At 43.2% G+C, this 27,949-nt stretch overlaps 1 protein-coding gene across 3 annotated transcripts in view; it reads left to right on the top strand.

The window, feature by feature from the left end:
* The window catches only part of PID1 (phosphotyrosine interaction domain containing 1), a 214,737-nt gene that overhangs the window by 71,292 nt on the left and 115,496 nt on the right, over nt 1–27,949 (top strand). For 2 of the 3 annotated variants that reach the window (XM_045775310.2, XM_087864119.1), the window contains exon 2: nt 26,798–26,944. The exons of the other annotated variant lie outside the window; for it this stretch is intronic. In XM_045775310.2, the coding sequence (XP_045631266.1) occupies nt 26,798–26,944 (147 nt within the window). The remainder of the gene's footprint in view (nt 1–26,797; nt 26,945–27,949) is intronic. 3 annotated transcript variants of the gene reach the window in all.

The following is a 27,949-nucleotide window of genomic DNA, read 5'->3' as shown; positions in this document are numbered from 1 at the left end:
CCCAAAATGTCAAATGTCTTTCAGTCTTTGGGCGTGTTGTAAGGAGGTCACCCTCCAAAGTGTCAGGCACACCTTCCAAACAGAAACAGACTAAAGCAGCTACGCACAGTCCGTAGAGATGGATCTTGGCAGAGAGGGTAGGAAAGGTACTCCAAGGCCAGTTAGTGAACAGTCTTGTGCATAGAAAGAGCTATTTCTTCATCTTAATTATTAGTAAAAAAGTAAATTGTCCCTATGTTTTTGTATTTTTTTAATATCCCCTATTTTCTTCTAATAATTTTTTTCTTTCTGTGCTCTTAATTATATAGCGTGTATTCATCCTCATGAAAGGAAGGAAGGAAGGAGGGGAGGAGACCAGGAAAACCACTAACATTCCTTGGGTGCCTCTAATTAGTCAGACATTCTACTGGGTGCTATCACCCCTGCTGTTAGCATAGCACATATGTTATTCCAGGTTTAAATTTTAAAGCATTTAACATTTAAATTTTTGAGGCTCATTGGGTTTTCTAAAGCTACGTGACTCGTAGAAAGTAGAACTGGATTCCGAATCCTTCTAAATCCCTATTTCTGACTCTATGCCTCACTATCTCTCATAAGCCTGCTTTTTGGTTGGCAAGATTTATTTTACTTACATTTGACTTACCAATTCTTTTAAAAACCCTAATCCAATTTAAGAGTGCTGATTCACATATTGCATGGCATTCCCTGGTGCTCAGAACTTATTAATTTTGGGTGAAGTATTAAGAGTGTCTAAATATAAGCTCATGAATGAACTTGCTGAGTGGATTGAAAAATACCCCTAAGCCTTTTGGGTCTTAGTTGCAGGGCACGAATTAGCTGCTGAACTCACATTTACTCATGGTGAAGATCTGTTTGAGGCACTGGTGGATGTATCGTTTCATGTGTTTAGTGGGACTTCCTTTATAGATGGAGCTGGGCTCTGCACTGTGCCAAATGAGCCCTGGGAGAGGAACCCGGTTATATAAGTATCCCCTTCAGTTCTCATGAATGAGTTATGCTTGTGTCCTTGGAAGCACCCTCTTCCCAGACCATGTGGCTGCGCTGCTGGCTCCCTTCGCTTGATACCTGTGAACGGTTTTTTCTAGCCCAGTCATTGCTAATGGGGACAATTTTGCCCTCCTCCCAGGAGGTATTTGGCAATGTTGGAGACAACTGGGAGATGCAACTGTTATCTAATGGGTAGGGACCAGGGATGCTGTTAAACAGCCAGTCACGCCAAAAGAACCCCACAACAAAGATTTGGGGGGCCCAAATATTTTTTTCATTATTGCTTCACCGAGAGCCTTTTAAGACATTTTTCCGTAATAACACCATCCCCAGTGAATTTTACTATATTATACTATATAACGGTTTATGTATTGAAGGTATATTTGTGCTTCATATATAAAAAGAGTAAGGCCTTTTTCAGCCTCCCAAACCCATTTTTGCCCCCATAGGGACCATACAGCCCCCATTGAGAGTTGCTCCAATGGGCCAGTGGGCCACCTTGCGGAGTGAGAGGCTTGCAGAGAACCCAGATCACAATTAATCCTTGAATAAAATAGAAGAGAAACCAAAGCAAACCAAACAGACAACAAAACGGGAAAAGCCACTATGCCTAGGAAATTAACAGAGTGCTTGGAAGCAAACTGTTCCATGCAGTATCATCACAGTCAGCTCTGAGTTGCAGATGGGTGGATGAAACAGGTTCTCACTTTCTCTTTCTCCTACCCCTAAACAGGCAAAAAATCTCCCAAGTTCTCCCTCCACACAATCTACAGATAGGAACTCAAAGATCATATCCTGTCTTTACCTGCCCGTCTCCCCTGTGGTTGGTCAATGAGTGGACATCTAGGTTTCCTTAATTCATTTTAACAGTCCTCAGTGACATCTGTTCAATATTTGGCAGCGTACCCTATGCTGGGTGGCCCCCAGGCAGACAGACGTGAACCCGAGCCCCCTGCAGCCTGTGGTATAGCCCAGTGTGGCCCAGCTCTCTCTATTCACATAATACAACCAACAGCACTTTGATACCTTATGCCGTTCTCCATTTTTACATACTTGGATGCTAATGGAAGCATATACTCCACAGTGTCATTAAATCGATACACCTTATTAGGTAATACATTTATTTAAAAAGGAATATTTATGTCATTGCCTTCATGGGAAATCCGTCTCATTGCCATGAATAGAAGGAAATGATCAAAACAAAGTAGGAAAAAATAATTGACAAGATATTATTGTTTTCTGAAGGCTCTGAGCTTGCAGCCAGTACTCTTTGGGCTAAAAAGAAAGATTTATATGTAAGAAAGGTGTTTAGGAAACTGGCACGAAGCAAGACTGTCTCCTTGATATGATTTGAAAGAGAATTGAAGTGGGCATGACTTTCTCCCAAGGTGATTGAATACTGCGTAATGCTGTCTCTGTGAACTAAAATCATTTCCTGTACCCCAAGGGTCTCTCTTACATTTTGGGAAACACTTGTCAGGCTCAGACCAGTTAACATTATGCTCCTGCCTTTTCTGCCACTGACCTGCCCCCATCTCATGCAGTCGCATCAATAGTGAACTGTAACTATTTGAAGTTTCTTCTTTTTCTTTGTGTGGCTAGTCCCAAGCACTGTGCCTGGCATGGAGCAGCCACTCAGGGTTTATCTGTTACTTGCAGTGTCCAATGATGTGTCCTCATTGTGCAAGCCCCAGGTAATCCACAGGTGGCGCTGCTCCGAATGAGGGCTGAGTACAGCTCAGTGGGCACGTGCCAGGTGAGCAGAGTCTGGGGGTGGGGGGGCGGAGAGAGAGAGGGACCTCTCCGCTTACACCTGCCATTGATTGAGGTTACCCTGTGCAAGTGCAACATACACAGCTGCTCTGTATAAGGGACAGGAGATGCAGATTGATAGATAGGAGGGATTTGTGCTTTTCAGATAGACTTAAGAAGGATCCTCTTTGTTCTGAGGAGCACTTACCAGTAGTTGTCATTGAAAGAAATCTCATACAGAAGATAAATAGACTTTACATAAATATTTAAAAGCAGCCTTAAGAAAGACCAGGGAGGTTTAAGGAGCAATTATTTCATATAATCATCTCTTGTGGTGGGATAAGTATGTAAAAATCAACATTTCTTTAGCAGAAAAGTGTTCTGAGTGGCCCTGCCTCCCTTCCCTGCCTTCCTGCATTTCCTCCTCTCCTCTCTTTCCTCCCCGATTCCTCCCTCCCTTCGCCGTTCCCTCCCTTCCTCTTTCAGGAGAGCAGTAGACGCACCCCAAATCACACAGCTGTCTTCCTTCTGGGTGGAGGCACTGGTCGACCTTCGCGACCACCAGGGAATGAACGGAAGCTGTTCACAGAAAGTTAAAGGAGGAAGGGTTCAGGGTCAATGCCTGACATCTCTGTTTTCAAGATGAAGAAACCCGGAGAGAATGAATGACTTAGTTCAGTCACATGCTCGTGTGGCCGCAATTGTGTGCGTTTGGTGACATGTAATTTGTGGCATGTGTCATGATTGATGAGGTGACTATGGTTTTAAAAGCCAATAAGAATAAGGAGGAATAGGAACCGGACTAGTTTGCCATTCAGCACATATTTTTTGAGCCACTTCAGTGGCGTGATGGGGCAAATGCCTGATGAGAGCAATGGAGTGGAACTGGGCAAGAAGGCAAACAAACTTAGGAAACTCTTTTGCTATGGAAGAGATGAGAGAGATGGAAAAATGGCTTTTGGGGGTGGGCTCAAGAGAGGATTTTGGTTCAGCCAAAGATTATAGCATGTCTCATGCTTATGGACACGAGCCTGTAGAGAGAAAAACATAAAAGCTAGGAGGGTGGAGAATTGCTAGAATGATGTCCCTGAGTGGGCAGGAGAGGATGGGATCCATGTGCAAGTGACACCTAGGGGCACAGGTGCAGCATCTGGAGAAACATGAGGCAAGACAGGGTCTCCCAGGACAATCCTGAGGGGTATACGCTTAGAGGGGTTCTCTTTTGTGGGGCACCAACTTCGTCAGAGAAACTGGAAGTGTATTAGTTACCTAGGGCTGCTGTAACAAGGTACCACAAACTACATTTAAATGTATATTTATTTATTATCAGGAATCGGCTCATGAATTAAGGGAGTCCGAGAAGTCCCAAGATATGTGGTCATCAAGCTGGAGACTCAGGGGACCTGATGGTGTAATTCCAGTCTGAGTCTGAAGGTCTGAGACCCAGGAAAGCTGATGGTATATGTTCTAGTCTGAAAGTGGGCAGGCTCAAGACCCAAGAAGAGCTGATGTTTGGGTTAGGGTCCAAAGACAAGGAAAGATCAATGTCCTAGCTTGAGGCAGTCAGACAGGAGGAATTCTCTCTTACCTGAGGGAGGGTCCGCCTTTTTGTTCTATTAAAGTCTTCAACAGATTGGACAAGACCCACACACATTGGAGAGAGTGATCTGCTTTACTCAGTCTGCAGATTTAAATGTTAACTGCATCTGGAAACACCCTCACAGAAACCCACAGAATAATGTTTGACCGAATATCTGGGCACCTCACAGCCCGGTCAAGTTGACACATAAAATGAACCACCACAAGTGGCTTAAAATAATAATTTGTTCCCTTATAGTTTTGGAGGCTAAAAGCCCGAAATCCAGGTGTTGGCAGGGTTTATTCTTTTTGTTGGTTCTGAGGGAGAATATTCCCTGCCTTTTCCTTCCCTAGCTTCTGGTGGTTGCCAGCAACTTGGCATTTCTTGGCTTATAGACGTATCACTCCAAGCACCGCCTCTGCTGTCACATGGCATACTCTCATGTGTGTCTGTGTCTGAATTTCCCTCTTGTTAGAAGGACACCAGTCATTGGGTTAGAACCTACCCTAATCCAGTTTTACTTACTTACTTCCGTAAACACCCTATTTCCAAATAAGATAATATCCACAGGTTCCAGAGGTGATGACTTCAAACATAGCTTTTTGGGAGTGGGGGGAGGACACAACTCAACCCGTAGCAGGGAGCAAGACCCACAGCTGAGAATGAGGATGGGCAAGAGAAGGTGTAAAATAGTCATGTGAAACTGTGTGAGAGTAAGTAATTAACAAAGTGCAGAGAGAATGCTGAGCAGCCTGATGTGCCTGCTTGGGGTTTATGGTCATGAATTTCATGTGAGACCAGCCAGCTTGGTCTTGTGGGTTTTTCCAGCCATATTCATCTCTGTGCATGCAGCCTTGACTTGAGCGGAAGGTTGGTTTTGCCAGGGTTGGTTTTCCAAGGGAGTTTGATGAGGTGGGCATTACAGGTGAATGAAAGGAAGTTGTTATGAGGATTGACCTCAGATATTGAGCTGAGTAAGAAAGGCTGAGGATAGGAGAGGGGTGGGTCACAGGAATCAGGCGGTAGATGAATGGGTCCCTGTATGGTTGAAGATGGTGGGAGTCCCAGGTATTCAAGAGCGAGCTAAGAATATAAGAGATCTAGCCAGAGAGTTGGATGTTTAAGATGCAGCTGTGGACAGTGGCTTCTGAGAACCAGAGATTTTAAACAAATTTCCTAAAACCACTCCGTTGTTGTTCTAGGAAGCCTCTTGTGTTACTTCTGACTATGGCATTCAATCTCCTTGCCCTAGGCAAATGCAGACAGTTATTAATTTTCATAACAAAAAAAGTAAGCTCTTCACACCAGTGGTTCTTGCTCTATTTCTTGTCTTCATCATTGAAGTGAGAGACATCTCTGGTAATATTTACAAAGAGAAATAAAGCAGAATTTCATTTCTGAGCTATTTGATTGCAGTTCAGTGGTTCATGACTTATAAATGTGAAAGTAGGTTGCTAAGGATATTATAAATTATGAATTGGAATCCTTTGATTATCAGTGGATATGCTTTGCTTATAAGAATATTTGGGGATAAAGCATCAGTGTGACTTCCTGGTTCATTGTCATCTTTTATTATTTATAATGTGGTAGAGGATCTGATTCCCAAAGATATTTACTGATGGATAGTTTGATCTTGTCAGTCTCTTCTGCCAAATTCTCATGGACTTCTCCTGGCCTGTAGAATACAGTGTTGTTTTTTTCTGACCTGACCCATATCTGTTTTTTTCCAGCATCATCTTCTGTGTTCACCTTTTTATACCATGTATTTTGGCCAAACTAGACTCCCTGCTGGTTCCCAAGTACAAGGTTTGCTGTTTTCTACGGGATTTTGCCTCTTTTTGTCCTTGTCGTTGTCATATTAACATCGTGTTCTTTCACGGGACCTTCAAGGCCCTGATCAGAGGCTTTCTTGTGTATCAGGCTTCCCTTTCATCTTGTGACTCTCAAGTATTAGCAAGAATCAGAATCACCTGGAGGGCCTTCGAGAAGGCACATGACCCAGTCCCACCCCGGAATTGCCGATTCAACAGATCTGGGGTTGGGAGAGCCTGACAACCTGCACTTCCGGTGAGTTCCCAGGTGACACGGATGCCGCAAGTCTGGAGGCCACACTTCGAGAACTAGTGCTCAAAGTTCAAAGCTTTTTGTTTACATTGACATTTTGGAGACTTTTCACCCCCAGAACTTTATTCTGTCACATGGCAAGCATAATATTAGCACTAGTGATTAAACAATCATTATTTATCTCATGCCTTTTCTATGCATACAAATTATGTACATTGGATAGATTACTCATTTCCAATCAACTACAGTATTTGCAAAACTTGAGATTTTATTGAACGTAATTTAATCTCGGATGAGTCAAGAGGCACCTCTGTTCTATGCGTTGCCTAAGGTGTATTATTCTAAATGTCAATCACAGTTTTATGGTACGCTAGATAAAATTAGGTCATTTGAACTTTTCGCAACTGTTGATAAAGCAGAGATTTAAAAAACAAGGGAAGCTTCAGATTTGGAACACGTCTACAAAGTGCATATGGATGGAATTATTGGCATTTATTAGAACTACGGGAGATTTATCTGGTCCTTTGGACCTGGCTCTTGTGTTTGGTGCGTATTTGGGCTTGTGCTGGGTGGGGGCGGGGAGGCATGTCTTGTGAGGGGCTCTGTCCAGAAGAAGGGGGATAAGGTGAGTCCAGACAGATGGGGCTGGCTCTGAGCAAAGGTCCTTTTGGTCAAGAAGGGTCCAGCCTCTTTTGTGGCTTTGCGCCGCTCCATCCACGGCTAAGTCCAGGACAAACAAATGACCTACACACAGCTGCCTTTGCTTAAATCAGCTCAGCAGACTGTGTTCTCATGCAGCCAGATAAAATCTGGCATTTACTTTGTATCTACTGACCTTTGCTTTTAGGAGAGATTTTTTTTTTTTTAAATCTGGGAATCTTGCATGATTGAGTTTTATAATAATATTGCATTAAAGGGAAACTACAATCTCCAATAGATTAATTATGAGAATGCTTCAGTTTTTAAAAAAAGGATGCCATCGCCTATGTATAAATGGTGTCAAAATTTAAGGGTTTTTTTTTTTTTTTTACTTAACACTTCCTTTTGCGTTGTTTGTCTCCCCCAGCTTCTCTCTCTTTTTGGTGTTCCCTGTTCATCACCCCATTTTAAAGGTTTGGCTTTCTAGCTCTGAATGAGAAACATTTTCCTCGTGGGGCAAAAGAGCAGCAGCTTGAGGAGCACAGACTTGTGCTAATGTCTTAGAAGAGATGGGAGTGAATTCAGCTTCATTTCTGAAGGGCTGGTGGGGGCTGATAGGAGCCATGAGGGTCCCCCATCTGCAGGCTGTTTTCATGGACCAGCCAGTCTCTGGCCAGTTCCCCTCCCTTTCCCCTGGGTTTCTGGGAAACCTAGGATTTGCAGACCTTCCCTGAGTGGATAAGGTGGGGCACCAGCCTTAGGCTAGGGAGAGGCGGCCTTGAGCTCAGGGGCAGCAGAGTTGCTAAAGGTCGTGGGACCAAGGCAGAAGAATTTTCACGGCTCCTTCCAAACACATGCGAACCAAAGGAAAGAGTGTGCAAATGAGCCAGCAGTTGAAGGGATTAGGCACAATTTCTTTGCACAGAGTTTTCACCTCTGACCTTTACAGAGAGGGTCCAGCTTTGGGCCAGGGCCTTAGTCTCTATAAAGTCAAGTTGAGACCCGCCCTAAGCTGCCGTGACTCTTTACATGGTCTGTACACGTGCCTTGCCATCTTGGCCTTTCCCGACTCCAGCCCAGTGCTCATACGTGGCCTACCTCTCTTTCACATGTTTTTCTGATGCCCTCAGAGTGTAAGAGGTCCTTCCCTCCTCTGAATGTTTAGACACACATAGATTCAAGCACATAGTGTGGCTCTGTATATGTGAAACGGAACTGTTAAAAATTAGTTTCAGTTTGGGCAAGTCACAGTGCCTTTGTAAATAATACAATACATTTAATTGAATACAATCAATAAATATACACAATAAGTGAACAGAATGTTTTTATCCTGACCAATTATAGATAATGAACCATGCAGTTTAGGGCTTGAGTAGCTGAGAAAGATGGTTATACAATAAAAATTAAGGATGAGAATACAGAACAACAGAACAACACCAGTGAAAGATCATTACCTGTATTTTTTTCTTTAAGAAAACTGATTGAAGAAAATAAAACAAAACCTTTAATAACCACTATTGAATCAAGATACCTTGGGATATCAGCTCATGGGTTCGGGGTACCAAGGACTAATGACTCCCAGACTCAAGAGGTGGCCCATCCTGCTCAGCCATGGACTGGCTTCCCCTCTGTGATGTTGTGGTTGTGCTGTGGTCTCTGTCCTGGGGATGGAGAACCCCCAGGGTGGGGGGTGCAGATCACAACGTATCACGATCACCTCAAATAAGAGAAGTTCTATTTCTTTCCTTTAGCTTCTGATAATATGAAAGCATAGTAGTGGAGGGATTTGATAAAGAGAATTGGCTTCATATTTTGATTCCATGGATATGCAGTTTAAGAAAGAGGGAAAAGTAGAAACCCAGCCCTGGTCTCTGACTTTGACCTCTGCATTGATGCTGGGGCTGAGATGGTCATGCTGGAGAGAGAAGACAGTTCATGCGGAGGGGCCCTAAAGACGACAAGTTTGGGGCATTTTGACTTGGGCATTTTAATATCTTTTCATGTGAATCCTTTCCTTATCCGAAGCCAAAAATAGCCATCTTCGGAATTCACCCATCAATGAATAGGTCACTAGGGGAAATAGGTCTCTTGGTATTTCAGAAAGTTGAAAAGAATAAATGTTGAAATCTAGTATAGTAAGGAAGGATTGAGGAAAGCAAAAAAAACCCCAAAAACAAAACAAAACAAAAAAAACAACACAACACAACAAAACAAAAACCAAAGGAAGAAAAGAACAATCCTAGTGTTGAATGTCATTAACTGTGGAGCAACGATCCTCTTTATAAGAATGGCTGACATCTGCCGCTCTAGCCGTGTCAGGACCTGTGATGCCAGCTGCTCTGCCTCTTTTACCCAGTTAATCCTTAAGCAGTCCTGTGAACTGTAGGCACTGTAACTGTCCCCATCCTAGATGATCAACCTCCAGCGTGGGGAGGTTAAGGAAACTCCCAAGTTCATGCATCTTCTCTTTTACATGATAGGGTTGAAAAAACATCAATGGCAACAGATGGCACAGAAGATGACATCCATGAGGCATAGTTGAACTTAGGCATGGCTGATCTGCACACTGCGTGTTACAGGAAAAGACCTTGTATTGTTAAGTATCATTTGTGCTATCTGTGTCGACTAGAGTTTTTGAAACTTTCTGGGGTACAGGCTTTTGAATTTTGGGGCTTGGGGCCTCGTTACCTAATAGAAACAACATATAGTGCAAGCTGTGTTGGGAATGCGTGCTGAATCCAGGAACTGAAAATCATATGCCCCCGGGCAACATCTGCTGGCTGTGTGACTGTGAGTTGAGGCAAGGCAGGGAAGTTCTGAGCCAAATGGAACCAATTAACGTGCACTTGGACGTGGACCTGAGGTTGTTTACCAAGCCCACTTGCTGGTGGAGAGTCAAGTTTCTTTATCCTTCTTGTTTGTAATTTAATTTGCTAATTGTCTTTAAGAAAAAAAGGGTTGTAGGAACTTTGGCTGAAACTGCAAAAATTCAGATTTTATGAGCATGTTGAATGTAACGAAGGAAATATAAAGTGGTTCTAAATTTACACACGAAATATGCACCTGTTTTGAATTTGTAGCTTTGAAAGATGTCACTTTTTGGAATAAGCACAGGGAGCCTGTGTTGTACTTGAGGCAGATAATAGGAGGCGGCAGGCATGGGGATAGTGAAGTCCATCTTCAGCAATTGCAGAATTCCCCTCCCCCCTCCAGAAGTCCAGTTTGGCATCAGTAGAAGATTTTACGGGAGAAATTGACCTAGCTCTCCCAAACTTACCTTTGTGGCTGCAGATACAACAAAGTCCATCTGGATCTGTTTCCTGAGAGAGGAAATGAATCAAAAGTGTGTCACACGTATCATGCAGTTGTAATACCATGATTATTCATGTTCGCGTTGTAAAAATATCGTTTCAAGTAATTCTGAACCATAATGTCAAGCCCCTTATGTTTAGGTCGATAATTGACTGAAGGTGGTGAGCGGAGGCAATGATAAGAAATGGTCTTACTAGGCTGCCTGGGTGGCTCAGTTGGTTAAGCATCTGCCTTCGGCTCAGGTCATGATCCCCTGGGATCCAGTCCCACATTGGGCTCCTTGCTCAGCAGGGAGCCTGCTTCTCCCTCTGCCTACCACACCCCCTGCTTGTGCTCTCTCTCTCTCTCTGACAAATAAATAAAATCTAAAAACAAGAAAAGAAAAGAAAAGAAAAGAAAAGAAAAGAAAAGAAAAAAGAAAAGAAAGAAATGGTCTTACTTGTTTTAAGTCAAAAGAAAATTTGTTTAAGACCAGTGGTCCCCAAAGAGGGATGGGTATGGCGTGAGGGCGGGATTCTATTAGAATCACTTACTTTTAGGGCTGCCTGTTGTTGTTTTTGTTGTTGCTCTTGTTTAGTATTTGAAAGTATTTATTAAGTGTCTTCTTGCTGCTGGGAGATACACTAATGCTGTTCACAGAGACCTATGATAGTTTTTATTGACAAGCTAACCAATAAACAAGAACAGCTTAAAATAATAAAAAATTATATTTGACAAGGAGAGTATGGTCTGTGGCCCTAATAATGAATCACTCACTCAAGAGCTCTTTGTTTACCCAATATTTGCTTTCATTTCTTATTATGCAACACAGTGAACAGTGACTAAGACTGCAGTGGGGTTGAATTTGTAATGACTTTGCTGTGAGATTTTGGTAGCTTTAAATAGTGTCTATAAGCATGATGTTCTGGTTATTTATTGCTGTGTAACAAATCACCTCGAGCATTAGCTGTGTACAACAGTAACGGTCATCTGTTTTGCTCACGAATCTTCAATTTGGACAGGACTCTGGGGGGGCGGTCAGCTGAGGCAGCTCACCTGGGGCTAAAGAAGCCCCTTCAAGATGGCTGATTCATATGGCTGGCAAGCTGGTGCTGGGTGTCAGCTAGGAGCTGAGGAAGATTGTCCTGTTCTCCACAAGCACTTCTTGCTGGGGCTATTCGAGGTTCCTCACAGCGTAGCAGCTGGATTCCAAGATTTAATGTTGCAAAAACAGCAGCTGGAAGCTGCCAGTCTCCTAAAAGTTGACTAGAGGGGACATAGACCCCTCCTCTTGAGGTGAGGGGTGTCAAAGAATTTGCAGCCATCTTTAATCTACCACAGACCAAATTAGACCACTTATCTTTGCCTCTATAAGCTGTTCACTTTCATATCTTTTGATATCTTTCAGGGTACTTCTTTACCTGTACTGTCTCCCCTCAGCCTCCTGACCTTTTTTCATGCATTTTCAGAGGGGGCAAAAACTGGTTCTTGAAGAGGGGAGGATCTTAGATATTACAGTGGGGATATCTATACCACAGAACATAAACAGATATATAATACATCTGTGTTTTGAAATTTCATGGGGGTGAGGGAGGCAATTAGGAAAAAACAAAGTCTAAGAAGCCTCCTTAGGTGGGAGAGATAATGTAAAAAACTTTGAGAAACACTGCTTTACTTCCTGCCCAGATGTGTTATCTTCTCTTCCATAAAGCCTATCCTAATCCAATCCCAGCCAAGTTAATTGTTCCCTTTTTATACACTTATAGACATTTTATTTATATGTTTGCAGTGTATTTAAGCCGGTTGTATGATGCCTTTTTCTCTCTGACCGGACTGAGAGCTTCCTAGATACATAATATCATGTACCTGCAGTATGCCTATAGTCAACATACACTGAGTTGAATTATTTTTTTTTTAAAGATTTTATTTATTTATTCGACAGAGATAGAGACAGCCAGCGAGAGAGGGAACACAAGCAGGGGGAGTGGGAGAGGAAGAAGCAGGCTCCCAGCAGAAGAGCCTGATGTGGGGCTCGATCCCATCACGCCGGGATCACACCCTGAGCCGAAGGCAGACGCTTAACCGCTGTGCCACCCAGGCGCCCCCACCGAGTTGAATTAAAATGGATTAAGGGAATTAGGTTTTATCTTGGTTTGGGTTCTTCCAGAAATAGACCCTGAGGTAAGGATTTAAGTGCAAGTAACCTTTTGGAAAGTGAAGGAAACACTGGTGGTGGGCACGGAAGTGGGGCAGGGAAAGAGAGGAAGCCCATGAAGGGAATGCTATCAAGCCATCTACCACGTGTGACCAGAGCTCAATCCTGTGGGGGAAATTCTCAGAAATGTAAAAAAGCCCAAACCAAAACTAAACCCAAACAAAAAAGCATCAGAGCTCGGAGTTAGACCACTTATAGGGCTGAGGAGCTGGGTATTTATACTCCTACTCTCTGCCATTCATCGACTAAGGACTTCCAGGGCTGTTCATGGGCTGCATTGGTTTCAGGGGCTTTGGGAGAATCCGCAGGCAGAATGAAGCAGGCACTGATAGTGGAATTCAGAAGTGGGAAAGCCTGCGGGCTGAGGGCAGAGCACCAGGAGTAGAAGCTAGAGGCTCCCTTAGCACCGAAGCACTAAGCTAATCAGAGGAAAGATGATGAAAGGTTTTTGTTTGAAATCGGGAACTCTGACTTTCTCCTTGTCAGTTTTCGTGGTTGAAGTTCAGCCCCATGAAGACAGGAAACATGCCTGTCCTCTTCAATACTATGTACTCAGCTGAGTCCTGGACTCAGTAAGAGGATTAATGAATAAATGACTGAATAAAACAGCACTGGGATTTAAGAGATATGTTCTTTATTGTGTTCCAATTCGAAAGAGGTCGGGGCAGGTAAGATACAAGCTGGTAATGAAAGCTGACAAGTGTCAGGTGCAATTTGCCTTCAAGAACTCTTAGAAAGCAAACAGACTAGCTACAAGGTAGATCCGTTCCTGGGGGTGGCCTGGGCTGCTTATTGAACCACTGGCATTTTTGTGACTGAGCAGTCAAGGGTCAGATTCAGGTCCACTGAACTCAGACAGGCCCAGGCCAGGTCCCGCCCACTTACTTGGGTGTCTTGTCCTGAGGAATTTAACATCTTGGATTCAGGTGCAGTGAAAACAAATAATATTGACTGGCCAGTGAAATGGCTGTGCTTGGATGAGCTTGTGATCTTGGAGAATATACATGGTGTGTACCTTTCCTCTCCGTCATGGGCTGAATGGCGTGCCCTCCCCCCCCCCCAAAAAAAAAGATATGTTGAAGTCCTAACCCTCAGTACCTCAGAATGTGACCTTACTTAGAAAAAGGGTCTTTGCAGAGATAAAGTTAAAATGAGGTCATTAGTGTGGGACCTAATCTAATATGGTGTCCTTAGAAATTTGGACTCAGAAGCAGACACACACAGAGGGAAGATGATGTGAAGACACAGAGACAAGGTAGCCATGTGCATCTACAAGTGATATATCTACAAGCCAGGGATTGCCAGGGATTGCCAGCAGGATGAGAAGCTAGAGAAGGCAAGGAAGGGTCTGTCAAAGAGAGTGTGGCGCTGCTGACATCTTGATCTTGGACTTCTAGACTCCAGAACTATTAGACAATAAATTTCTGCTGTTTCAAGCCACCAGTTTTTGGTACTTTGTTAGGGCAGCCCTAGGAAAGTAGTACCCTTTCTTTTCTTTTTCTTTTCTCTTTTTTTGACAACGACTTTTCCAAATGGTTGTCCCCTTCCTCTCTTTCTTCTTCCTCTTTGCTTGCTTTCTTATGTATGCTACACTGATTAATAGTTGACATTTGCCTGCCCTGTGGGGTCCCTTGGTTTAGGAAGGACATTCCATTCCTAAGCCATTTGGAGGACAAAAGAGAGGCTCTTCTTCAGATGTTTGGACCTTTTGGCTGAAGCTCAAAGGGGATCATTTTCCTCATTGAAATGCTTTGCCATCTATACCAGGATTGGGTGGGAATGAGCCTTTCCTGCTGTTGTAGAGTGGTGGGACAGGCCTCGGAGATGGCCTGTCTCTTTTACATGTTGCTTCTTATGGGGCCGTAGGCACAGATCCCTTCCTTTCCAAGGAAACTTAATGGATTTTTCTGATTTCAGGGGGCTCAGGTGGGGCCATTAGTCATGGTTCTTGTAGCTGAGAGTTGCCGGCTTCCTGCCAGGGAGGTGGGATATTTGTCTGGCTGTGGACCTGGACCAGAACTGATTGCCAAGGTGATTTTCAGAAAGGAGCAGTCTGGCTGATGGTAGCAGGAGGTGGTATGGAATCAAGGAATGGAAGGGAATCACCTAAGAGGAGTGTGACTCAGGCATGATTTAGTTTGAAGGCATGGTTTTTTTATTCCAATAATGTTGTTTTTCTTCACTTAATTATTTGTTTCTGCATTAAGCATTTATTTAGTAGCTCCTCTGTGTCAGGTGCTTAGCTAGGGACAAGGGATACAAAGAGACAGTAGGGAAGCAGTACCTTCATGTGTGACAGGTGGCATGAAAAGCCTGATTATTCTCCACGGCCCGGTTCAGGCAGAAAGGTTAGTTTTACCTGGCCTGGCAGGTAGGGAGTTTCAGGAAAGCCTTTGTAGATGTGATCGTAACTGAGAGGAACGCCACCGGAATATAAGAGCTGTCTTCCTTGATATGGACAACTTTTTACTCTTATTTTTTTAAAACAAAACTCTTCTGAAGGTATCATGTATAGCAGATGAATTCTCTGTCCTCTGTGGAGGACTACTGCCTAGTCTCTCCACTGAGCCCTGATCAGAGCAAACTCGGGCTTGCCCAGTCTCCACCGTGGTACCTTCCTGACCATTTGAAGCTTGGGGATAAGATTATTTTTAATTTCTTTCCAACGTAGTAAGATGATGTTCAGTCGTGTATCCACCAAAATATAGTCCTGCAGAGGAATTTTGCCTGGTGAAAATGAAGTGAAAATAAAACCAAATGAGTGTGGCTGGAAATATATGTGTGTTAGTAACACTTATGTGCTGTGTCCTCCTGAGCAGAGGATTCACTGACACCATGAAGCAAACATTTCCAGTTGGAACAGGAAGGTGTCCCTGGGGCTGTGCTCAGGGACTGAGTGACGTCCCTTGGGGGAATAGGAGAAACAGCCTTTGGAATCTTAAACTCATAACATTTGGTTTGGTTTCCAAATCTTACCTTGTTTTGTCTGACTTCAGTCTTTTAGAAGTGTGTTTATGCTGTTCTGTTTTTCTTCTGTGCTCTGTGCCCTCATTTATGGTTTGGGAGGAAGACAGTACTTGGGGTGTTTCTTGTTGTGCACTTGCTTTGGTCTGGGTTTTAAAGGCTGCCTCGTGTTTCACTCCTGCTCATGTGTGCGTCAAAGAAAGACGTGGTTGGGCATCCACCTGATCTAGGCCTCAGCTACGAGATAATTGCAAGTAGCTGCCATTAAAATTTACAGAAAATTAGTAGCAGTTAGCTTTGGGCATGATAGAAAATATAATTAGCAAAAGGAAAGAGAGCAAAGGAAAAAAGAGGAAAAAATTACTTGCAATTCAGCAACTAGGAGGTGGTCCTCCTTATGCTTTTGTATATGTGCTTCCAGAGTTTTGTCTTTAGAGAGAGAGAGAGAGAGCGTGCGCATGCGTGAGCAGGTAGGAGAGAGGCAGAGGGAGAGAGAGAATCTCAAGCAGACTCCACACTCAGCGCAGAGCATGATGTGGGGCTCGATCCCATAACCCTGAGATCATGACCTGAGCCGAAATTGAGAGTCGGACATTTAACCGGCTGAGCCATGCAGGTGCCCTGTGCTTCCAGATATTTTCAAGTGGTTGTGTAAATTTAAATGACGGAAAATAGGGAGGGAAAAGAATAAAGATAGTTTGTGTGTGTGTGTGTGTGTGTGTGTGTGTGTGTGTGTGTGTACATGTGTACCAGTTTCTCCTCTAGGTAGTTCATCGTCAGGGGAAATACTGCACCAAATGTTAGCGACTCAGGGCCTTGACATCAGAGTACCTTAGAGTGAATCTGCCCTGCTTTATTCAGAATGTTTTCAGAAGGTAAATGAGATAATCTTGTCAAGTGCCTTTGGCACTTCATGAGAGGTGTGGACCCATCTCTCTCTCTCTCTGTCTCTCACACGTTTATATCAATGACTGGTCCTGTTGTGTGATGAATCATATATTTAGACTCATGACTGAACCTAGGAGTTTCTGATTCCAAAATCTTTCATTTCATTCCTTGCATTATACTATTGAGTACAAAATGAAGTCTGTTATGCAGTTTTATTTATTTATTTTTAAAGATTTTATTTATTTATTTGAGAGAGAGGGAGGGAGCAAGTGAGTGAGCACAAGCAGGGGGAGTGGCAGGCAGAGGGAGAAGCGGACTCCCCACTGAGCAGGGAGTTTGATGCGGGACTTGATCCCAGGACCCTGGGATCATGACCTGAGCTGAAGGCAGATGCTTAACCGACTGAGCCACCCAGGAGCCCTGATTGTGCAGTTTTAAAAGATGATTCAGCAGCAACCTTATCAGCTCTAGACGGGTGCAGAAGTGATAAGTGATCGGGCTGGCGTGTTGGTTGAGGACTGAACCAGCCGTGTTGTTACCGGGCTGGGCTTCTGGGCCTGGCTGCCTTTGGAGCCTGTAGCTCAAGGGGGACATTGGACAAGTAACTTCACTTTTCTGGGTTTCAGTTGCTTCATCTGTGAAATGGGGGTATTGGTCTAGGTCCTCTGGAAGGTTGCTCCTACTCTTTAACATTCTGCATTTCTGGGTCGTAATTCCTCCTACAGAGAGGTTCAGGGTTCATGTGTGCACATTTGTTTACAAGGGAGCATAAGGCCAAAATAGAAGAGGAGGCATCCGAGAAGGGAGGGAGGGAGCTGACCACAACCAGATAGCAGTCAGCATCCACGGACATGTAAATATCTGAGCTGGAAAGAAACAGGGTTTGGGGGAAAGGACCTTTGGAACTTGTGGATAATGCTAATATGTATTTCATAACATTTTATATGTATCTCTCCAAATACAAAGTGTTCTTCCGTGCACTTAGTTTTGGTTGATTAAAAATATAAATTTGACTCTGGCTTCTGCCTACAATGAAGACAGCAAGAAGAGCATCACTGTCCATCCTATTAAGAAGAAAATCCAGCTAATTTACAAAATCAAACCTTCTCTTGAACCCACCAAAGAGCCAGGGTCATAGTACATCCAACTGGCCTGAAATACACAGAAAACAAATCTTCCCCCAAAAAAGACACCACATGAGTTATGGCTCACTTGTAGTGGGGAACAGTGGAAGATGGCCTGCAGGGCAAAGGGTAAGAAAAATCCAGCTAACATCGTTAACTCATTTTTAAGGTCAATTGTTGGTAGTACTGGCGTGAAGAGCCCATGGTTACTCTTTACCCAAGGGGAATTCAAAATTGACTCATAGGCCTTTCTTAACAGAGCCACACTGGGACTCAGGAGATCTTCTGCCAGCCAGGCTGGAAGCCAGAGCAAACCTCCTTTGATGATCAATGCCTGGGGGAGGGGTGTGGCTGCCAAGGTCAAGGGCATGCCCCCAGACTCTTTTCTTCTAAGGAACACAAGACTGCACAGCTGGGGAAGGGTAAAACATCCTGTGCTCTGAGGGCTTAGGTGAAGACCCATTGTAATGTGTGGACAGGAAAAGAAAAAAGTCCTCTGCATCCGGAGAAAAGGCAGGGAACCACCCTGGATCCAGACAAGTAGTGATCTCTGAACAGCGGGGACGGAGACAAGATCACTGAGAAACCCTGACTTCCAAGACCATAGGGCACAGGACTTGGATAAGGCTGAGGTGGAACAAGAGGGAAGTACCCTTCCTTGCCTTCCCCTCAACACACTCCCAGGCTAGAAAGCACCTGGTATCAAGCAATTGCAGTTAACCTATGGGGGCTGGGGATGCACAGGGAGGGAGATGCTGTGAGCCCCAAATGTACGGAGAAGTCTGCAAGGTGGCGCAGGAACATTGAGACACACCTCCCAGAAAAGTAGACCCCACCCTAAAGACCAGGTCATTCTACAGGAATCGAAATCTGTGATGCAGCAGTAAAACCCAAGCGAGACCAGTTCCGGACAAGATTGACTTGGCTCAACACAATGACACCCAAGCAGAAGGAATGTGGTCAGTTTCAAGTGAAGTGCTAGTTCCCTGGGACTCTTCCACACATGATGTCCAGAATCCAACAGGAAAATAGGAGAGGCACAAAAAGCCAGGGGGAAACCGATCCATAGTGAGGAGACAAAGCCATTAACAAAACCAGGCTCAGAGATGACTCCGATAGGGAATTTAAAATAACTGATAGGGGCGCCTGGGTGGCTCAGTCGTTAAGTGTCTGCCTTTGGCTCAGAGTCCTGGGATTGAGCCCCACATCAGGCTCCTCCACTGGGAGCCTGCTTCTTTCTCTCCCACTCCCCTTGCCTGTGTTTCCTCTCTCGCTGGCTGTCTCTCTGTCAAATGGATAAATAAAATCTTAAAAAATAAAATAAAATAACTGATAAATATTTAAAGGCTCCAGTGAAAAAAGTGGAGAGCAAGCATGAATGTATGGGGAATTTCAGCAAAGAAAGAATCACACGGAAGTGCTAAGAGAAACAAGAATAAGAAGGAAAACAACAACAGAGTGAACAGAGATGAAGATGACCTTTAATGGGCTCATCAGTAGACACAGCAGACACAAAGACTGGGTGAACTTGCAGATAGGCCATTGTATTGATTATTGATTTTTCTGTGTTTTACTTTATTGATTGATTTTCTCCTCCAATCTTTATTATTTGGTTTCTTCTACTCACTTTGGGTTTCATTTACTCTGTTTATTCTTCCCCCCCTTTTTTTTTGTAAAGTTGAAGCTGAGTTTATTGAAGAGAGAACTTTCTTCTTTTCTAATATTGGCATTTTGTGCTATAAAGTTCCCCTTACGTATGTTTTAGTGGCATCTCAGAATTTTTGATGTGTTATGTTTTCATTTCCATTCAGTTCAAAGTACTTTCTGCCTTGTCTTTTGATTTATTCTTTGATTTAGGGGTTATTTGGAACTGTGCTAGTTGCCACATATTTGAAAATTTTACTGAGATCTTTCTGTTGATTTTCCTTTGTAGAATTTGAATCCTAAATTTACTGAGGTGTTTTTTATTTTATTAAAAAAAATTTTTTTTTTATGGTCCAGAATTTGGTCTGTTTTGGTGAAGTGTATTCTGTACCCTTGAATTCTGTTGGTTGGTGGTGGTATTCAAACTTTAGATACCCTTGCCGCTTTTCTGTCTATGTATTCTATCCATTTTGGAGAGAGCAGGATTGAAATCTCCAACCGTATTTGTAGTTTATGTCTATTTATCCCCTGTGGCCTATCAGTAGTATTTGCTTTTTTATATTTCAAGTGAATTTCTTGTAGACAACATAGAATCGGGCCTCCTTCATCAAATCTCACTAAATCTGCTGCCTTTTTTACTAGGGGTATCAATTTTATAGATTTTAAATCTATCACTTTATGACTTATTTTCTCTTTGTCTCATCTGGGTTTTTATTGTTGTTACCTTTTCCCTCTCCTTCTGCCTTCTTTTTTATGAGTCTGTTTTTTTCTTTTCTATGAGTGCATGCTACTCTTTGGTTTGTTATTTTAGTCATTGCTTTACGGTTTATAGCATACACCTTTATTTATTTATTTATTTATTTTTAAAGATTTTATTTATTTATTTGATAGAGAGAGGGAGCACAAGCAGGGGGAGCAGAAGAGGGAGAGGGAGAAGCAGGTTCTTCGCTGAGCAGAGAGCCCCACACGGGGCTCGATCCCAGGACCCCAGCTGGGATCATGACCAAAGCTGAAGGCAGGCATTTAACCCACTGAGCCACCCAGGCACCCCTAGCATACATCTTCAACTTACTGTCTTCAGATGATAGTGCACCATGTCCTGTGTACTGTCAGGTGCTTACAATACCATATTTCCGCTGCTTCACCTTTTCTGACCTTTGTACTCCTGTGTACGTGTGCTGAAATCTTCCTCCTCCCCAGTGAGCTCTTCCAGAGCCTTGGGGGCTTTCTGCGGGCTCTGTGGGCATTGAGTTATTTTTGTGCCTCTCCCACATAATCTCTTGAGAGAATCTGTGATGCTCAAAAGAAATGCTTCCATAATTAAAGCTGCATGGATAAATACGGGTGTGTGAACATGAGTATTTTCAGTTAGTTTAATAATAGCGATCACTTTAACAGATATAGACAACCTTTTAAATTTAGGAGTGTCTGGAGGTAGGCCTTTAAAATTAAGTTGGAACTTTTTTCAATAAGGCAGTTACTAGGACACTTTGCAGCAAGAAGGGAAATGCCAGACTGCTGTTGGTCTTTCTTTTCTTGAAATACCAGATCAACATAAACTGCATTAAAAAAAATTAATCCTTAAAGTGAAAAAGTGCGATTTTGAATATGCTTGCTGGCTTTGGGGGGAGATTTTCCAACCCTGTTTCCTTTTAAAAAAAAGGACAAAATGAAAAACAAAATTTTGCATTAAAACCTACTTACATGAAAATTGAATGTAAGTAAATTTTTCTTATATTCATTCATGTGATGACTCTTAATCATTTAACAAATCATTTGCTGTCTCTTTAACAGGAAATAATTTTTTCTTGCTTTTATATTATTTTTTGTTTTGTTTTGTAAAAATGCCAGAATAAATATTTAAACACAGAAATCTAAGAATTTGCATTAAAAATGATCAGTGAGATCTTCTGAAAGTCACAATGGAGTATTGCTATGGTTTCTTTTTTCATGCTTGGGGCTTGAATCTACCTTGTTAAAAACAAGTGGTATAAAATGTAAGGGAACCACAACAAAGTTTAATTAATTCTTACATACCCCCCAAGTAATAAAATGAAGTGTGGTTATGAACAGAATGTGAAAGCCCTACTGATTTCTGCACGCTGGTACAAATTAACATTTGTTTGGGGTACTGAAGTTTTCCATTTATTTGGTTCACCCACTTGTTCCTTGTGATTCTCTTCAGGAGAACATTTGCAATATTTCTGAAGCTTGATGAGGGCCTTACTGAATCAGTAATGTGCAAGTTAAAACTGACCATTTTAGCCAGCCTTCACAATGCAAGGATGAACCAGGGATTAAAACCTTAATGCCTTTTCTTTAATTTGAGTGAGGAGAGTGTTCCAGTTATCTTAGAAAAAGAGGAAGCAGGATTTGCCTTCAAAAGATGCTTTATATTTTGGATACAGAGTCAATACAAAGGTGAGATACACCCGATTTGAATTGGTAAAATATGTAAATCCTTGCCTGCTAAACTGTCAGAGATTAATGTCTGAATAGGAGTAGGAAGCGCCAACTGTAAAATTATACAGGGCATGGCGATTACCCCATCCGCATAATGGGGCTTGATTTAGAGGCTCTATTTTAGGATTGCACATAAAGCACCAAATGCAGAAAGCCGAGCTTTGTTTAATTTGTCCGGGGCAGTGCCCTAATTTTCTACAACACTATTCACTTCCCTCCTTTAAGAATGAATAACACATTTTCTTTATGGAACTCTGTGCATCTTTCATTTGGGAGCAATCGCTTTTCCAAGCTCCTCTATTAGATTCCTCTTTTGTTGCCTTTTTATAATGCTCCTGGATTATGGTAAATTGCATTGTCTTTGTTGCACTTGTCTACCCACGCAAAGAACAAGCAATACTATTTTTTACATGGCATAACGTAGCACTTTACACTTGACAGATGGGAAAGCTGAGACCTGGGAAATACAAGGCCATGCATTTCTGATAGAGCTGGTTGTCCCATCTCCCTCTTTGCTATCGAGCAAGAGAGCTTGCCACCTGAATTGGTGTCATTGTGGGTACGCTCTTTGGCTATCTCTTGAGACTTGGAATTCATCTCATTTTGGCAGGAGCTCAGAGGACTTTACTGTAGGCGTGAATAACCTGGGGACTGTAAGACCTCCTTTGGATTATTATTGGTGTTTTATCATTAAGGCTCGGCCTATTCAGGTAACAAAGTGCAAGATTCACTATCTTTTTTTTTTTTTTAATATAATGTTGCTCTTGGCTTCTGCAGTTCAACATTTATGAAGTCCTTTTAAAATTTTGTTAATGGCTCCATTTTATAGCCTCGGACGATTTTTCTTTTCATCAAAAAGTAATTTGTGTTGGCGAGACTCTTAGTTGCAAGGCTCAGACACCTAACCCAAGTGCGCTGAAGCATCGCAGAGAATGTATTGGTTCGTATTCTCCGTAAATCCGTGGATGGATCTGAGTCAGATGCGGCGGGAGCCAGGGCTCAGCAATATCAAGTCTGTGACCCTCCGTATCTCGGCCGTCTTTGTCTCTGTGCGGTCTCATTCTCAGACTGACCTTGGCGGGTGAGCAGGTCAGCCGCAGCTTTGTACTCACATCACCCTGGCCTGGCAACTCTGTAGTTCAGACTTCTGGAAGAGTCTATTCAGCCAGTCTTGAGTTTCCTCCGAACCTTTAGCCAGGGACACGCGGTAGGTACTCGGGTGGTCAGCCTGTGTCCCATATTCTTTCCCAGAGTCAGGGGACAGGGACAGCCCCGCTCCACAGAGCAGCTAGAGAGCAGTGGAGACATTTCCTCCAAGGGGGCACAGGAGTGTTCTTATCACAAACAGCTAAAGCTATCACACTTCTACCACTAGAAGATTTACAAGAGCAACTCAGAGTTACATAAAAATGTTAATTTTCTATAAAAAGGACATATTATTGTAGACTCAGTGACTCATCAGATAATTCACAGTGTATTTCCCTCTTTACCCTCATCCTTTCATTGTGGGCAAAAAGGACAAAGCCATTAAAGAAAAAAAACCATTTTTTTTAAAGGACTCATTTCTCAATTTCACGTTCAGTTACTGCCTTAGCGTCTCTGTTCAGCTCGTCTGATGACCTCACATGATTTGCAGTTGTCATTTGATTTCCCAGTCTCCAGCACTGCGAGAACCCCTTTCAGGCAGAGGCTAGCATTCGATTTCTGCTCCAGCTGCACCTGCCACAGTGGCTGGCTGAGCACAGGTGTTCGGGGAAGGTGCACGCGGTGGGCCGGTGAGCTCCCGCGGGGCACACGCCTGCTGGGCGGAGAGGCAAGGCTCTGAAGAGTTAGGTAGCTCCGGTTCACAGCCCGTGTTGAAGTTGGCATTTGAACTCCGTGGTCTTCCTGTCCCCAATTTCGGGTTTTAAAAATGTTTATTTCCTTCTTTTACTTGGCTCTCTGGCTGTGTGTGTGTTCCAATCTGCAGCTTCCCATCTCTCTCTGTGCTTGGCGACTGGACCAATAGCCATGACATTTCACAGTGGGGTCAGGAGGACAGCTCTCAGAGCTTCTGGGCAGCCTTCATGAGAATAGAGTCACCTCTGGGGCCATCTTTAGGAACTTACTGTGTGGCAGAAGTCAGGCAGAATTGAGCCGTGGTTTCATGTATTTCTCATAGAGCTCCAGCAAAATGGCAGATGGGGGGACAGTGTCCCCACTTGCTCGTTACCTCCTCTTCTGAGCCATTCTCCCCTTCACCCTCTTCATCATATGGCCTCAGTTGCTGTCCCACATTGGCAACCAACTTTGCCTCTCGCTCCTCGCAGACACCTTTGTAACCCCCATGTTGGATGAGAACCAATTGGGAACAAAGAAGCTTCCAGATTCATATGAAAACTTACCTTTATGTTTTTAAAAAATACAAATCAATACTCACTGGGAAAGATAAGGACGAATCTCTCTCCCATTTGAAGAAATACCAGGCGTGGCAACTTGGTATCCTAGAAAGTGGCAGTATGAGTCAGGCTTAGATCAGAGAGACGGAACTAGTAGGAGATAAGCATCAAGATTTATTCAAGGAACTGGTTTAGGCACTTGTCGATGCTGGCGTGCTGGCGAGGCAAGTCTGAGATCCTTGGGGCAGGCTATCAGGAAGGGTGGGCTGGAAGTCTCGGCATGGACAAAAGCTCCCATTCGCAGGTACAAGTTCCTCCTCCTCAGGGAAACCTCACCTCACCTGTTAAGGTCTTTCAGTGGATTGAATCGAGTCTATCCAGATTATCTAGGATATGTCTGCAATTCAAATGATTATGGACTTTAATCATACCTACAAAATACCTTCATAGCAACACCTGGATTAGTGTTTGGTTGAGTAACAGTGTAGTAACCTAGGCAAGTGGGCACATAAAACGGACCATCAGCATGGCCAGTTGGGAGTTCTAGTAGATTCTATGCGGACCTGTGAAACTGTTTTAGGCCCTTGGGATCTTTCATTGAATAAAATAGTTTCTGCTCTTATGGCATTTGTATTCTAATGGAAGATGACAGAAAATAAGATAAACAAAATACCTAATTTTGTAATGGTGATAAGTAGTGATGAGAATAACAAAGCAGAGGAAGGGAATAGACAGTGATGAGTGTATATGTGTGCAGAGCTGGCTACATAATTTGTGAGGCCCAGGGCAAAGTGAAAATGCAGTATCCTCTACTCAGAAAGTCAAAAAAAGTGGCACCAAAGGTACTGAATCATAAAACCTTTTCCTTTCTTCCCTGAATCTCTCTCTGCAATAGTCATGGTGTTTTTCTGTTTGGCTGGTTGGTTGCTTTTGCTATTTTACTTGTAAGTAAAGAAAAATTCAAAATTTGGATTATAATGTGACTCTGCCAGTCATCATTATGTTGTGCAGTGCCCACTTTAAATACAAATATATAGGAGTGGAATCATTGAAATCACACGATCTGCATTTCCTTGTTCATGGGTGCATCTGAATGTTGTGTTTACCAGAACAATGGAAACACTACAAAACGAACTCACCCGTTTTTCTTTCATCTCTAATACATGCACATTCTCCCGACACTTGACCTTTGGTTTACTGATTCACGAGGAGGGACAGATGGGAGGAGGAGGAGCTGTGGCTGCCCTGCCTGTCCCTTTCCTTCTCTGTTGTCGTTTTCAGTGTAAGTGGGTGCCTACTACAGGAAAGTCATACAAATAAAAGGGATACGCTAGGGTTCCTTGATCACTCATGTTTGTTAGAACAAACTGACTTCTTTCTGCATTTGAAGCAAGTTCTGCTCCTAAAGCATGGCCTCTTGGGGCTGCCAGAGTGCTTTGTACTGAGCCATAGGCTTAACATGCTTTCCTTGTACTCACTTTGCATCTCATTGAATTGCTAGGATCAGGGGTTGCACATACGGTGTGTATCTCCTCTACTCATGCATGCACACTACTGTCTCATTGGACTTAGCTTACAAAACGCAAGTTCAGAGATAGAAGTTATGAGGGGTTTCAAGACTGTGACATTAACCGGAGAGCATTAAAACAATCATGGAGCTCTCCTGACTATGGAACTGTGTCATAAGGTGGCATTTGATCAAGGTCCTCAAGAATATCAGGAAGCCAGGCATGCAGATACCAGGGCAGGAGTAGCATGTTCAGAGCTCCCAAGGCACATGAGTCTTTGCCTTATTCTCAGAAGAATAAAGAGACTATGGTGGTTGGGTGCAAGTGAGAGGGTGAGGAGTGGGAGCCAAGGTTAGAGAAACAGAGGTCCCTGAATTGTGCATGGGCTTCAAGGCCAGGGAAGGGACTTGGAATTTTTCTGAGAAGAAGGGAAGGCTTAGGAGAGTCTTAGCAGGGGGGTGACAGGCCATGATTTGATTTTAGAAGGCTCTCTGTGGCTGCACTGTGGTAATACCCTGCACTGGGGCAAGGTTGGAAGTGGTCAAACCAGCTGCTATGGTGGACCAAACAAAGATGGGCCTGGACTGGGTGTATACATAGCAGTGATTAAATGTAATTGGATTCTGGGCATATTTTAAAACCAGTGCCAGTGGGAGCTGCATATAGAATAGATATTTACCTAGAGTCCAGCAGATGAAATGGTCTATTGAGAAGTAGTGAATTTCCTAAAGTTCTTCAGCCAATGCATGGCAGAACTGGGGAAGGCAGAGAGTAGGGGTCTTGTGTTGTTTTTCATTGGGTCTTCTCCTTTTCCATTAGCTCTAGACTGCTCCCCCAAATAGCTCTGTTAGCATTCTCTCCTGAACATCTACCCTTATTTGGCTGACATGGGCCTGGTTGAACCTCTAGGATTCTATCTCTATATAACACTTTGAAAGAACTTCTCAGAGCAAGGTCCTAGGTGATTCTTCCATTAACCCCATGTTTCCTTGGTCTCTGCATGGGGGTTGGCCGTCTCCCACGGTGTCACATTGGTGCTGTCCTGACAGTTTTTCCCTTCATTTTATGAAGTTTCTCTTGACCTCCCTAGTAAAAGAGAGTTTGTAAAACAAAGATTTTGCTCTTGGGTTTGATGTACACTTGTGCCATGTACAATGCCAAAAATTTTAACTGCAGCTGGCTTGCTTGTTCTTTATTTATTTATTTATTTATTTATTTATTTATTTATCTATCTATCTATCTCTCTATCTATCTATTTATCTATCTATCTTGCTTCTCAGCACTTTCAGACCATGCTGAAGTCCAAGTTGAATGTCCTCACACTGAAAAAGGAACCCCTTCCAGCAGTCATCTTCCATGAGCCCGAGGCCATCGAGCTGTGCACCACCACGCCCCTGATGAAGACCAGAACTCACAGTGGCTGCAAGGTAAGTGGCATGTGGCCAGCAGGGGTCCTCTTGGTGGGACAAACCAAAGGACTCATAGCCTTAGGATACTTGTTTCCCAGTGGTGACTTCTGAAAGGAATGAAAATGTAACACAACTCATGAGCTCCAATGAGTGATGGTTGGACGAATCCATATCTTGCTGTATTTTTATTTTTATTTATTTATTTAGTTAATTAATTTTCTTTTTTTATTAACATATAATGTATTTGTTTCAGGGGTACAGGTCTGTGGTTCATCAGTCTTACACAATACACAGCACTCACCACATCATGTACCCTCCCCAATGTCCATCACCCAGCCACTCTATCCCCCCAGCCCCCTCCCCTCCAGCAACCCTCAGTTTGTTTCCTGAGATTAAGAGTCTCTTGTGGTTTGTCTCCCTCTCTGGTTTCACCTTGTTTCTTTTTTTTCCCCTCTCTTTCTCCTATGATCCTCTGCCTTGTTTCTTAAATTCCACATATCAGTGAGATCATATGATAATTGTCTTTCTCTGATTGATTTATTTCACTTAGCATAATACCCTCTAGTTCCATCCATGTCATTGCAAATGGCAAGATTTCGGTTTTTTGATGGCTGTGTAATATTCTGTTGTATATAGATATAACATCTTCTTTATCCATTCATCTGTCAATGGACATCTGGGCTCTTTCCATAGTTTGGCCATTGTGGACATTGCTGCTATAAACATTGGGGTGCAGGTGCCCCTTTGGATCACTACATTTGTATCTTTGGGGTAAATACCCAGTAGTGCAATTGCTGGGTCCTAGGGTAGCTCTATTTTCTATTTTTTGAGGAACCTCCACACTGTTTTCCAGAGTGGCTGCACCAGCTTGCATTCCCACCCGCAGTGTAAGAAGGTTCCCCTTTCTCCACATCCTCGCCAACATCTGTTGTTTCTTGACTTGTTAATTTTAGCCATTCTGACTGGTGTGAGGTGGTATCTCATTGTGGTTTTGATTTGTATTTCCCTGATGCCAAATGACGT

Source organism: Ursus americanus, chromosome 1 (genome assembly GCF_024610735.1).
Source record: "Ursus americanus isolate L20-20 chromosome 1, mUrsAme1.1.p, whole genome shotgun sequence".
Lineage (NCBI taxonomy): Eukaryota > Metazoa > Chordata > Mammalia > Carnivora > Ursidae > Ursus > Ursus americanus.
This window is presented reverse-complemented; position numbering and strand designations above follow the sequence as displayed.